Source organism: Lolium perenne, chromosome 1 (genome assembly GCF_019359855.2).
Source record: "Lolium perenne isolate Kyuss_39 chromosome 1, Kyuss_2.0, whole genome shotgun sequence".
In the NCBI taxonomy this organism is placed as follows: Eukaryota; Viridiplantae; Streptophyta; class Magnoliopsida; order Poales; family Poaceae; genus Lolium; species Lolium perenne.
Genome location: NC_067244.2, coordinates 5,574,428 through 5,588,165, shown reverse-complemented (window position 1 = coordinate 5,588,165; position 13,738 = coordinate 5,574,428). Strand labels below are relative to the sequence as shown.

Here is a 13,738-nt window from a genome sequence, read left to right as displayed (position 1 = left end):
ACCCCCTAGACACCGTTAGATTAGCTTTTAGATTGGATCTCCACGAGTAGATACTCACGACCATCAAACGACCATGAAATTCCCCATGGAACCCCAAACACCAAATCTCATCTCCTACCTCAGCCTCCCACCGCCAGAGGCGCGCCGCATGTCGTCCCTGGGCGCTAAATGTCGTCGCCCCGCCCGGACCTCTGCTGCAGTTGGTCAACATCCTGGGCACCGGTGGAGAGCTTGGCGTCAAGGAAGGGGTCGCCCGTGGAGCCGACGCGGCTGGGGTCGCGGTCGTCGCCGCCGGCGGCGGCGTCGGTGCTGTAGGTGCGCCACTCGGAGCCCTCGTCGATGAAGTGCGCGTCGAGGACGAGCGCGCGCTCGGTGCAGATGGTGTCGCCGGTGGCGTGGTCGAGCACCACCTCCGTCGCGCGGTGGCAGTCCGGGCAGAACACCCGCTCGTCCATGGCCAAGCTCTTCATGGTTGCTACTGCTGCCGCGTGCGCGAGCTCGTCTCGATTTGGGCCACGGAATCATGTCAACGAAGCGCTCGACCCCATCCCGCCTCCATGGGCCACGCCCACGCCTCCATTGACCCCCTCCCAAGCTAATCGAGCAGCTCCAACAGCACAGCGATGTCCCACGACCTGGAATCGAGCAGCTCCAACAGCACAGCGAATTTGATGGGGTCCGGATGCGGATGTGCTGCTTGCTGCTGATTTAGACTCCTCCCACATCCGATTTGGAGAAACAAGAAGCAGAGGAAGATGTGGTCCCCCTCGAGCTCGTCCGCCATGGCCTCCCCCTCGAGCTCCCGCAGATTCGATTTGGGCCGCCATGGTCTGGTTCTTGGAGCCTGTAGACTTGATTTGGAACTCCGCTTCTCCTGTAGCCAGGACTTGGGAGATTGGGGATTTCTTTCTCTCCAATTTTGTTCTCACGGACAGTAAACGGTGTTAGACACGTGGCAACCAGTTAGAGGGTGCTCACGTACCCCCTGATCACCGAGCTTCATCCGATATTGAACCACTCGATAACTCTATTCTGTAACAAGGAGAACTCGTGAATTGTATAGGAACATGGTGGAATCTTACTGGAATGCAAAACAGAAGAATTGTTTTGTGTTCCTCTGAATTCGGCCAGGACTCTGTACTGAAGATAGATGCCCCATGCTTGGAGCTCCAGGCGCTTGAACCTGTCTGCTTTGAGTGCTTGCACTAATCTGTATCCCAAAAACTGGGTTAAATTATATTGGATACTTGGAAACTAACAAGAAAAACGAAAAAGCTCCCTCCCGGGTCGCTCGCGCGGGCGACTCCGGAGGGCACCCTAACCCAAAAAAGCGCCCAGATCCCGAGCTCCACCGGCCGCTGCCGGCGCCGGCGCCGGCGCCGGTGGCGGCGCCCCGACGCCGAAGGCTCTGGGCTTGGTAGGCGGGCTCCTTTTCGTCTCCTTTTCGCGCAGAGGCGGCGGCACTCTGAGTCACGCGGAGAGGCGGCGGTGGGCGCGGCGGTGCAGAGGCACGGCCGGGCGCGGTGAGGCGGGCCGGTGGTGCTATGCGCGGTGTGGGTCGGGCAGCGCGGCCTGCCGGCGGCGTGGTCCGTGCTCGCCGAGCCAAATACCGCGTGGCCGTCGCGCGATCCGGGCCTCGCCGGCTTTGGAGGTCGCAGCCTTTCGAGCGGCGTCCGTGTGGCTCGTGCTTCGCATGGAGCCCGTGCGGCTCGGTGGTGGCCTGGCCTTGGCGTGGCTGCCTCCGTCGCCGGTCGCCCTCATGGCCGTGGCTAGAGGTCGCTGCAGGGCTCCGCGCCGCTTGCCTACCGGTGAGGGGATGTAGAAAAGGCCGGCGACAATCTAGGGCTTGCCGGGGTGAAGCCGAGGCGGTTGTCGACCTCGCCGGCGTTAAGTGCGGCTTCTCGTGGGTGGCGCGTCCGGCCGTTGTTTTCCCGGTACCATTTTGGCGGACCGTGGAGCCGATGGAAGGGCCGGGAGAAATCCCTATGTCGTTGCAGGACGACGACGGCGCTCGCGAGCGTCGTCACCTTCTTGAAGGCGTCGTCTTGCCCGTTCATCTTACTTCCTCCCCGAGCAACGGGGAAACCCTAGATCCGGCTGCTTCCGGCGAGAGTGGTGCTACGGCGTCGTCCCCTCCGTGGAGGTGCTGTTCGGGTTGCTCGTGGAGTCCCATGTCAGTACTCGAAAACAAGGTTGGCCGCCACTCGGAGCGTGGGTGTTGAGGGCGCAATGTACACTGGTGCCAACATCTCTTTGGCGATGCTTCCTCAGGTCCGGTCAGGTCCTGCCATCCACCCGCCGACTCTTCTAGGCTTTTTGGGTGGGTTGTACGTCGATGTGTGCCTTCCTTGGGTTTTGGTCTCCTTCGAGATGTTCTGCTTTGGTTGTGACGCGGTCTCGTCGCTCTGTGTCCTGATCATGGGCATTCTTGGCCGGTGGTTGGGCTAGGCGTGTGTGCCTGTCGCATTTTAGGTGTGGGTTGTTCGTCGGAAGGCTTCATGTGTAAGGGTTTTGGGTCCGGTTTACCTTATAAACTGGATCGGGTTTTTCTCTTTTAAGCTTAATACAATGACGCGCAGCTCTCCTGCGGGTTCTCAAAAAAATATTGGATACTTGGTACTGTGAAAATCCCCAGTATATATTGGCCATGTCCCTGAGCTTGATCGCTTATGCTTGGCTTCTCATGACTTGTCTTCACAGGTGCAGTTTGCTTTGACCAATGCTTTCTTGAATTTCAGTGCCCCAAAGAGTAATGTTGTATTTTTTCCTGACAAAGAGTAATGTTGCATAGGAACAAGTGAAGAATCATACATGATACAACAAACCAATTCTAAGAAACAGAATTAACGTGTGGGAGAAACAGAATGCAATAGGAAGAATCGAATACTTGTTTCCCAAAAGAAAGTAAAGTAAAGCAAAGAAAAGTGTAAAGGCACCAGGCATACATATGCCACAGCAACAAGCAACAAGCTCCTTCTCCTGTTCTTCCAAATGATCTAATCCTTCTTTCCCAAAAGAAGGCAAAGTAAAATAAAGTTTTGAGGATGGAACTGGAATAATAGCAACAACCGGAAGCAAAGAATCTCAGTACCGTTTTCTCTTCTTCAATGAGCCTTTGGTAGGTCAGAGTGCGATGCACCAACAGATATCGCTTGCCCTTCGTTGCTGGTAATTCTTGTTTTTCTTTTCTGCTCTAGCCAGCGAATTGTCAATCTTAATCGGGGCATTCCTTTGCTAATTAGGAACTTCTTATTTTTGTGTGTTTTGCACTGCAGATTGCATATGCTTTGTTGCTTCCGTAAGCAGTAATCTTGAGGTTGAGGGTATTTTGATAACTGTCTAGGTTGTTGCCGCCGCCAAGGTTTGCTTCCCTCCCCTCTTGTTTGTTGTTTGTTCCTTGTCCCTAAGATCTGCTCTAGCTCTAACACTATCAGCAGCATTAACAGTGCAGCCTCTGTCTGCCCATGCTAATGGAGGCCACGGCGCTAAGCATTGGGAAGTCCGTACTGAATGGGGCCCTTAGCTATGCCAAATCCGCCTTGGCAGAGGAGGTGGCTTTGCAGCTCGGAGTCCGGCGTGACCAGCTCTTCATCACCAATGAGCTTGAGATGATGCAGGCTTTTCTCATGGTCGCCCATGATGAGGGTGTTGATAGCATGGTGGTCAAGGTCTGGGTGAAGCAAGTCCGTGACGTGGCCTATGACGTCGAGGACTCCCTCCAGGAGTTCGCTGTACGCCTACAGAAGCAGTCTTGGTGGCGTATCCATCAAACGCTACTGGATAGGCGCCGTGTGGCCAAGCAGATGAAGGAGCTTAGAGCCAATGTGGAGGATGTCAGCCAGAGGAACATGCGTTACCATCTCATCAAGGGATCTAGCTCCAAGCCTGCAACCATTGGCGGACAGTCTGCAGTTGCTGAGGGTACAACTATGTCTGGCACAGCCGAAGTAATGCGTTTGCGGGAGAAAGCAAAAGTGGATCTCGTTCGATTGATCAATAGGAAGGACAACGACCTTATAGTGATCGCGGTGTCAGGAACAAGTGCTGGTCACCTCGGGAAGATGTCCATCATAAAAGATGCCTATGAAGATCCAATGATTCAGAAGAAGTTTGAGTGCCGAGCCTGGATTGGCAAGCTGATGTGCCCTTTCAATTTAACTGAATTCTTGCAAAGCATCATCGAACAGTTCCATGTTAATTTTCTTCAAGAGTCTGGAGAAAAAGAAAAAGAAAAAGAAAAAGCTTTGGATTTGCAAGTTCTAAGGAAGATGCGGAGGATGAAGGAAAATAGGTTGGTTCGTGAATTCAAGAGATACGTGAATGAGAAGAGTTACCTGATCATACTTAATGAAATACACACCATTGAAGAGTGGGGTCAAATTAAACCATGCTTCCTGATTAATAAACATGGAAGCCGAATTGTGGTGTGTGCAGAGCAAGTTGGAGTTGCAAGCTTGTGTGTAGGTCCCGAGGATACAGCACCAGAGTATAAGCAATTGTTAGCTTATCACAATCTGTATGCTTTCTACGAGAAGGTAATATTCAAAATCCTGAATAGGGTTCACTAATGCTCACGCATGTTGTTCTTGTGGATCATCTTCACTTCTAATTAAATTATCTAGTTATTATCTAGTTATAATTGTACAAGACAAGGAATGTATCTACCAATGATCAGAAACATCATGTTGTATCTACATTCAACTTACCGAAATGGCCATTAAAAATCTGGGTTCCATTTAAGTTAGATAAAAACTGATAAAATGTTACATTTCTTATTTTTATAATAATATTTATTTTTAACATTTTTGTTTATAATTTTGCAATAACAATGAAATCAAAGCTTTTTTTCCCAAGCAAGTTTACGTAGGCTAGATATGAAACCCAACCGATCATAAGGAAACCAAAAGAACAAGAGAGAGAAAAATCCAAGTAAAGTAACATTTCGGCACATTGATCACTAATTTCCATGCAGTCCTATCAAAAACCAAAATTTTAGGGACATTCCAATCCTCAAGTCTCTTTTTACTGTTACCGTCTATGCCAATTTTGTTCGTCCTCTACCCCTTGTTGTATTGGATATGACCAAACCACCTTAGAGAAACTCTAGCAGATCCTGCAAAAAGGTCAAATCTGTAAAATTGGTGACTTTTACAGTTTTGGTTCAAAAACGTGCGTAGACCAGATCCAGTAAACTATACCGGCACGTCAATATTTTTACAGGGGATCACAAGCCTGTGAACCATGTATATACAGTTTTGGAGGCAAACCCGACTTGAATTTGATGGGCCACCGTAAACTGGTCAAACCTCGTTGGAGTGGATGCGCCACCGCACTTCCGCCACAAGACTTGCCCGAATTTGCTCGAAACTCACCAGAATCCGCCGCTACACACCGGAATCGGCCACCAAGGCCAACCATGAGCAGGGCATGGTCGGAGAAGGGTGGGGCGGTGGTGCTAGGGAGCTTACGCGGCAGCGCCAACGACGGGCGGGCAGGCGTGCCTGAGCGAGCGGTGCGGCTGCCACGCGCGGCCAGTGCGCCATGCACAGTCAGGCGCGGCCATGGCAGGAGGCTGCTGCAGGGCAACCAGGGTGGGAGGCTAGCGCGGGGTGGTGTGGTGGGCGGCTGGGGCGCAGGGAGGTGGGTGGGCCGCCGACGGTTTGTTGGGCTAGGATGAAGTAGGTGTGGGGAAAAAAGCAGAAGGAAAGGAAAAAAAACTATGACTGGAGGTCCTCTTGTTGGCATATTCCTTAATATGCCGTTTTACAGTTCCCATTTACGGGATCTGATCTTCGCTTCCTTGATTTGAGACTGTATTCGTGTTTTCAGTGCCTTGTACTATCAATTTTACGGTTTACGATTTACGGTGCTAGAGTTACTCTTAGTCGGTGTTGGACTAGCTTCTCATCGACCGGTGACACCACCTAACCCGTATAACCTCGTTCCTAATTCGGTCATTTCTTGTATGGCCATGCATTTACCGTAGCATTTGCATCTCTACAACACTCATCTGTTGGATGTGTTGTCTTTTAGGGGCCAACATTCTGCTCCGTATAGCATCATAAGTCTGGTCACCGTCCTATAGAACTTACCGTTTAGTTTTAGTGAGACCTTCTTGTCACATAGAATGCCAGATGTTTGTCATCAATTTTAAATAGAAATATTTTTATATAATCTAATCATAATTCACACCTTTTAAAAGGAACAATGGAAAGAATCATTACATCAACATATACAAAATTACAAATAATTTATTTGAAAATTATGTTGTTGATTTTGAAGTGATGCCTACAACAAGTCTACCGGGTTTTTTTTCGAAAATGGGAAGCTCAACCTCTGTATCAATTGATGCATACAACTTTTATTGCATTATTCGAAAAGGGCAAGTCTACAAGTATCTAAGATTTTGGTCTGTTGCATATCCCACCTCAAAATTATATACTATTAACATTTTGATTAGGTAAGTTATGGGATGAAGTAGGAAGTCTTTTCTTTCACCAATAAAAAATCTCTCATGTTACTAGTTAGTCAATGAATTCATGTTATTCTGATTAAATCATGAAGGCTATGTTATCAAATGAGTACATACAGACGAAATGAAGTCTTTTTTCTTTCACCAATAAGAATTATGTTATCTTACTAGTTAGTCTATAAAGTTTCTATGAAAGCATGTCATATTACAAAGGAATTAACATTAAAATGTAAGCCACGAAAGATGGAAGGTCGGGATAATACCGATCTAGCATTCAAAATATTACTATATACATGTGTCGTATAAGTTAATTATTTTGAGAGGTATTAGTTAATATTTTTTTCTTATCATATTTATCTTTGTTGTAGTGTAAAGCTAAACACAATACCTTCATTAATAAATAATGTTCCACTTGGTCGTTCGCCATATATGAGTGCTATTGTAGGATTGCCTTTGATGACAAAGATGAATTTCCCGATCATATGTGGGGGCCATATCTTGCCAATCATCACCTAGTACGATTCATTTTCCACCATGGTGATTGGAACTATCGTAGGTAGCACCGTAGCAGTGATCATTTCCATTTTTCTTGACTTTCATGATTTGGTATACATCTACAGTGAACCAATATGTCCCGTTTAGTTATATGTTCTTTGAGCTGCAAGTTAGATTAGGTATAAAGTTTGCCAGATATTCTCTATTGACCTTGAAGAAATAAAAATATTGTAAGATTTAGAACTAGATTGCACATTGTTTTAGGCAAAACAAATCAACACCTGATAGTTCCTGACTTCTGCCTAGGGTTCTCGAGATGGAACAAATTTAACGGAGGCCGGGCCTAGCTCAAATGTGGGAACTGCAGTTAGTGACAACTCTGCCAACAGGAAGATGCTCAATCGCACAGGGACGATTCTAGAAGTTTTAAAGGAATCTCAACTCATTGGCCGAGAGACAGAAAAGGAAGAAATTATCAAACAAGTTACAACTGAAGATAGCCAACTTCAAGTGATCTCCGTGTGGGGAATGGGTGGTCTTGGAAAAACCACACTAGTCAGAGATGTCTACCAAGATGAAAAGCTCAGTGGCAAGTTTCCGAAGCGTGCTTGTGCCACAATTATGCGCCCTTTCAATGTTAACGAGCTCCTCCAGAACTTAGCTTCGCAGTTTGGCTATAATAATGTCCCAGAAATGGACAAAGAATTACTAGGAAAGAAATATTTGATTGTTCTTGATGATTTATCATCCAATGCAGAATGGGACACTATAATACCACACTTCCCTCTAACACAGACATCAAGCAGAATCATAGTCACCACAAGGGTAAAAGATATTGCCACACATTGTTCAAAGAATCATGAAAAAATTTACACGCTCCGAAGTCTGGAAGACGACAAGGCACTTGACCTATTCACCAAAAAGGTACATATAGGGTATTATCTTGTATTCTATTTCTTTTGTAGATTCAAACAGCATACACATATGACCTATTAGTTCGCAAAATAATTACACCTCTTATATATTTTTTACTATGTAATGCCATGTGGCCTACCTCTACTTTTTCTCACTGCCATGTACGTAGTTAGAGTTAGCTATCCCAGTTCGACTATAGAATATGTTCGACCAACCCAGCAATAATTTAATAAGATTATGTACATCTTAAAGCAGAAAATTGTATTTCATCACATTCTCACAAGTAGCAAGACTTAATTTGTACCATTTTCATTTTCAAAGTGCTAACGACCTGAACTTGTATTACTTTCAGATATTTGGCAAGGCTACCAATATGGATGAGGAGTATCCTGAGTTGGTTGAACATGCAAATCTGATCCTAAAGAAATGCAATGGACTCCCACTTGCAATAGTCACCATTGGGGGCTTTTTGGCAAACCAACCAAAAACCGTTATGGAATGGAGGAAACTGAATGAGCATATCAGTGCCGAGTTGGTGATGAATCCAGAGATTGGGATCATAAGAACCATCCTTATGAGAAGCTACGATGGTTTACCGTACTACCTCAAATCTTGTTTCCTGTATATGCCTATCTTTCCTGAGGATTACATGGTTGGACGGAAACGCTTGGTACGTCGCTGGTCTGCAGAGGGATATTCAAGGGAGGTGCATGGTAAGTCTGCGGAGGAAATCCTGGATGGCTACTTCATGGAACTTATAAGCAGGAGCATGCTTTTACCATCTCAACAGTCAATTCATGGTATAGAAGGAATTGGTTCCTGCCAAATCCATGATCTCATCCGTGAAATCGGCATCTCAAAGTCGATGGAAGAAAATCTTGTTCTTACAGTGGAGGAAGGTTGCAGTTCAAATAGCCAAGGCACTATGCGCCACCTTGCTATAAATGGCAATTGGAAAGGAGATCGGAGTGATTTCGAGAGCATAGTGGACATGTCCCGTGTACGATCAGTAACAGTTTTTGGTGAGTGGAAGTCATTTTTTATTTCTGACAAGATGAGTCTACTACGAGTGCTGGACTTGGAAGACACAACAGGTCTACGTGATCATCACCTGAAGCATATTGGGAAGTTTCTTCACCTAAGATATCTTTCTCTAAGAGGATGTGATGCTATTTATCACCTGCCAGATTCATTGGGTAACTTGAGAGAACTCGTGGCGCTAGATGTCCGAGGTACGAGAATAATCAAGCTTCCGAGGAGTATCGTCAATCTCCAGAAGCTAAGCTATCTTTGTTCTGGTAGGAAACCGGATGATGAGGATGGCTCATATGAAGACAATTTTGATGGCATTCCAAAGTTTCTTGACAACCGACCATGTATTATGTTTCTCGTGACAGGGATTGCTTGTTGTTGGAGGAGAGCTGCAGCTGAGATTCTTTATGATGGCATTGACCTTAATTGCCATGATGCATGCACTGCTCTTTCCTGCTATTATGGCCCTTTTATTGCGATGCGCCTGGACTTGCATGGTGTTCTAGTGCAAAGTGGCATGAGGAAGCTGAAAGCCTTACACACATTGAGTGTTGTGAACATCGCACGGGGGGGTAAGGATGTTCTAAAGGACATAAAAGGGCTCACTCAGTTACGTAAGTTGGGAGTGACTGGTGTGAATAAGGAGAACGGGCAAGGGCTCTGTTCAGCGATTGAAGGTCTGAGCCGGCTGGAGTCATTGTCAATCCGGTCAGAGGGGGAGCCTGGTTTATCTGGCTGCTTGGATGGAACGTTCTCGTTTCCAGAAAAGCTGCAGAGCCTCAAGCTGTATGGTAACCTGGTCAAACTACCGGAATGGATCCAGGGGCTAAGGAATCTGGTAAAGCTTAAGCTGCGGAGCTCAAAGATATCAGAGCATGATGATGCCATACAGGTCCTTGGGGATCTACCGAACCTGGCATCACTGCATCTGTTGACTAAGTCGTTCGAGCAGACTAATGCTTGTCTAACATTCCGTCCACACATGTTCCTGAACCTGGTGGTGCTGGAACTTCATTCGCTCTTGATCCACAGTGAGTATTTAAATAAGGCGCTATTTGTGAAGTTTGAACAAGGAGCAACCCCTAAGCTAGAGCTGCTCGAGTTTCGTTCGGCATGGATCAATAGTCGGACAGTCTCGGGGCTACCATCTCTGGCAAGCCTGAAGGAGGTTCTGCTTGAAGGTGGCTATTATGATGACGATTTGGCATACCTGAGGGCCGAGCTCGCAAAAAATCCAAATCTACCTGTCATAAAGATGGTCTGAACGAGATCATGGAGGTCTACTGCGCCCAACAATCCAAGGTAAGCTAGGAGTACATACTGTTGTGTTTCCATTTGCATGCGGTTATTTGTCACCATTTAAGCGTTGATCTTTTCATTCGTGCAGCCGGTGGATCACTTGTCCTGAAGCCGCATGGTGCACCTGATTATGTATAGTAGTTCGATGTGTGTACTGATAATTAGCAGGACACCATGTCCTTGACCAATGTAACATACTTATTAACTCAGTTGCTGTCTCTTTTTGTGTGCGTGCTCCATCTGAATCGCTAATTAGTATTCCCGTCATGATGAAAATTTGAAAATACATCGAGTATTCGAGTATGTCTCGGTGCAATTGTTGTCTATTCTCTCAAACTGTTAACAATCTGGACTCATTGAGTAGCGTTCTGCAACTGGACGCACCAGAACGGCGGAATCAGTGGATTCTTTAGAGGGTTAATTGGATCTATGCCATTGCAATTTTCACCAGTTGGAAAAATGCCATTACAAAAGCTAGACTTGGAGATATGCCACTCTAACTTCTTCATACCTCTACGTATGCCATTTTCTCCATTTAAGATAATAAGGATTCAAAAAATACATGTATTTCAGTGTGTGCTACAGTATTTACCATAATACTAATGTTGCCAACTTTCATCAGCACTTTTTAGTCTCCTGAGCGCCAGAAATTTCAAAGCATACAAATCTTAGCAAAAATTTGAACTTGTAAGAAAAATCTGTTACCGTTACAGAAAATGGAAAACACTGATACGATTCTACTGTTCAAATATGGGCCAATTCTGGGCAGATAAACTGACATTGTTCTGTGCCGAAGCTTCAAATATCTGTCCATTGCTTTTTATAGTCGTTGCTCTGTGTACGCAATAACGCAAAATTCAGAGGAAGAAGCAACAGATCGATACATATCATCTCGGGAAGAAGCCAACCACCGATTGAATCTTCACTTAGCTACGCATCGCACAAGTGCCTCCATTAAAAACTCGAACCAAACATGAGAAGAAGGTTGGTACAAACGGGAGATCTGGTGGATGGCGCTGGTGGCCGGACAGTTACGACTTGGCTTCCGGTAACGAGGACGAGCAGCTGAGGCGAGCTCAGGCACAGCTGCAGCCACGGCGCCGTCCTCCAGCCGCCCATGCGTCCAGCCCCGGGGCGAGCTCTTCCAGCAGCGGCCGGATCCAACCCAGACTACCTCCAGTCGCGCCCTCCTCCAGCAAAACTGCGTTGCGCGATTGGGTCCTCCAGCCATGGCATCGCGCGAGCGCCTTTAGCGCCGGCCGGCTCCGACCGCTGCCGCCGCCAGGGTGCGTGCGAGTTCGAGTTGGGAATTTTGATGCGGTTCGAGTTTTCCTTTTTTTTCTACGTGTGCATACGGGGTATATGGATACATACGGGAGTATAAGGTCTGTATATGATTTGGTATTGAAGAGAATGGCATAGATAGAAGTATAAAAAAGTTCGGGTGGCATATTTCCAACTTCAGTTTTTGTAATGGCATTTCTCCAACCAGTGAAAGTTGCAATGGCATATATCCAATTAACCCTTCTTTAGAAAACCACCTGCAAAATCAGCCGTCGACGCCACCTCCTCGCCGTTACACCCCACCTGCAAAATCAGCCGCCTTCATCCTTTTCCCATCCCGCTGTGGCGCGCGCTGCCACATCTCCGCCCTCGCCCGCCGCTCGGCTCGCGTGGCCGCCTGGAGCCAGCCAGCAAATCTCGTCTCGTCTCGATCGCCGGAGGAGCACCAGGATGCCTTGGACGCGCCTTCCGCCATCGACGCCGCCCCCATCCTAGCAGGACGGTGGAATCGGCGGATTCTTCCACATCCCCGGTGGATCACCTCTTCGCCCCGGCGGACATGGAGGTTGGAGTTGCCGTCAGGCAGCATGCCGTCGGGAAACCGAATGGCTCCGAGCTCACGATTTGCGCATGTGGTGTTCATCCGAGCCAAGCCCAATTAGTCCTGTCCGGACAGCTTGACCTCTCGCCTTCACAAGTTCAGATGGCTCACACACTCACAGTATTATATTAACCCTGCAGTGGCTTGCATCGAAGATTCAGATGTCCTTTCCTGGAGTTCATTCAGCAGATGTGTTTAGCAGTCCAGGACTCTGCAGTTTGTACTCTTTGGCTCTTGAACCTGTCCGCTTTGGGCACTTACAGTTGTCGAGCTAATCTGTGTCCCAGAACTTGGGCAGCTGTTCTCACAATTGTAATAAACTTCAGCAGCTCCTTTCCTTGCGTCCATGTGAATTGGGATGGACTCTGTACATCCGGTGCTCAGAACTCCTGATGCTTGAAACTGGGTGCTCACAGGTTCCGTGTCCTAAAACTTGGTACAGCGAAAACAGCCCAGCATATTTTGTCTATGTTCCTCAGCTTCATCACATAAGCTTCGAATCTCATGCCCTGTCTTGGAAGGCACGGTTTGCGCAGAGCGAGTGCCTGCCTTGGTGACACAAGCGTCTCCATCCTGCGAAAAGATTTCCGCACCCAAATGGTAAGTTTGTACTACAATCCCCTGTACATCTGCATATTACAAATCTATTTCGATATATACTGGTTGCTTCATGCTATACACTTCATGCTTTCACATGTTTCTAGACAATATATTTGTCCTTGAAGCTGCACCATCCCTGTAGAATTTTTGTGTAAGTCTGTTACTTTGGATCTTTTAATCCTCATCTTGTCAAACCCTAACTCACCCCGCCGCCGCCCCCCTCCGCCCTCCCTCCCCCCTCGCTGCCCCGGAGGTGCTGCTGGTCGATGACCACGACGCCTGTGAAGGGGACGGCGGGGATCTTTGATCTCGGCCCTCGGCTCCTCTGCGCGTCCACAGGGAGGGAGGTCGCCGCGCATGGCTCGTCGGTGCTGCTATCGCCGCCCGCGGCCGCCCCGGTCCAGGTACGTCTCTCCAGGCTGGCGGCTCCTCTGGATCTGCCGTGGTTGGGGTAGGTGATGGTGCGGGTGTGGCTGTTGGGGGAGACTCGGTGGGGGCTTTTGGGCGCCGGAACGGCAGCTCCGGGCGTTGGTCTTCGGCGCTGCCTCGCGCGGTGGCCGTGTTTGGCTTGCATCTCCGGCCGTGAGGGCGGCGGGGCAGCGTGGCCTTGGATGCCGGGCGGCGGCCCTGGGCAATTTGGTGGGCTCGGCTCCAGGGGTGGGCTCGGGCGGCGGCGCTGCTCCAGGGGTGGACAGCGTTGCCTGGTGCTAGACTGCTACCGGCCGTGGTCACTCGGGTGATGCGGAGGTGGTGGTGTGTAGCACCTGTCTCTCGCTGTCGTCTCGCAATTATCTTGACGAGGTGATGTGCCATTTCCGCGAAAAATGAAACTTTTTTCCCCAGATCCGAGGTTTGTCGGGTCAATCTGTGAGAAGGTGTTGTCGGCGGTGTCTGGTTTCTGGTTCCTTTCTACGGTCTCATGGCGTTGGCCGGCTACTGGTACGGGACGGGAAACCGGCAAAAGCTGTGCAAGGCTACGGCCGGTGCGGGTGACGATGACATCTTTGACGCCATTTACCTTCTTGGAGGCGCCACCAAAT

General features: G+C 48.3%; 1 protein-coding gene across 1 annotated transcript; it reads left to right on the top strand.

Moving 5' to 3' along the window:
• Positions 1–2,999: 2,999 nt before the first annotated feature.
• LOC127341836 (disease resistance protein Pik-2-like) lies at positions 3,000–10,429 on the top strand. Its single transcript, XM_051367775.2, has 6 exons — positions 3,000–3,168; positions 3,276–3,361; positions 3,438–4,535; positions 7,274–7,891; positions 8,235–10,216; positions 10,302–10,429. Exons 3-5 carry the CDS (start codon positions 3,465–3,467, stop codon positions 10,176–10,178), a joined length of 3,633 nt encoding a protein of 1,210 aa, XP_051223735.1. The 5' UTR covers positions 3,000–3,168; positions 3,276–3,361; positions 3,438–3,464; the 3' UTR covers positions 10,179–10,216; positions 10,302–10,429.
• The last annotated feature ends 3,309 nt before the right edge of the window (positions 10,430–13,738 follow it).

Coding starts and splice junctions, on each gene's coding strand:
- LOC127341836 (XM_051367775.2), top strand. CDS start 3,465: ATGCTAATGGAGGCCACGGCGCTAAGCATTGGGAAGTCCGTACTGAAT. Junction 4,536..7,273: donor TGTATGCTTTCTACGAGAAG/GTAATATTCAAA, acceptor ACTTCTGCCTAG/GGTTCTCGAGATGGAACAAA. Junction 7,892..8,234: donor TTGACCTATTCACCAAAAAG/GTACATATAGGG, acceptor TATTACTTTCAG/ATATTTGGCAAGGCTACCAA.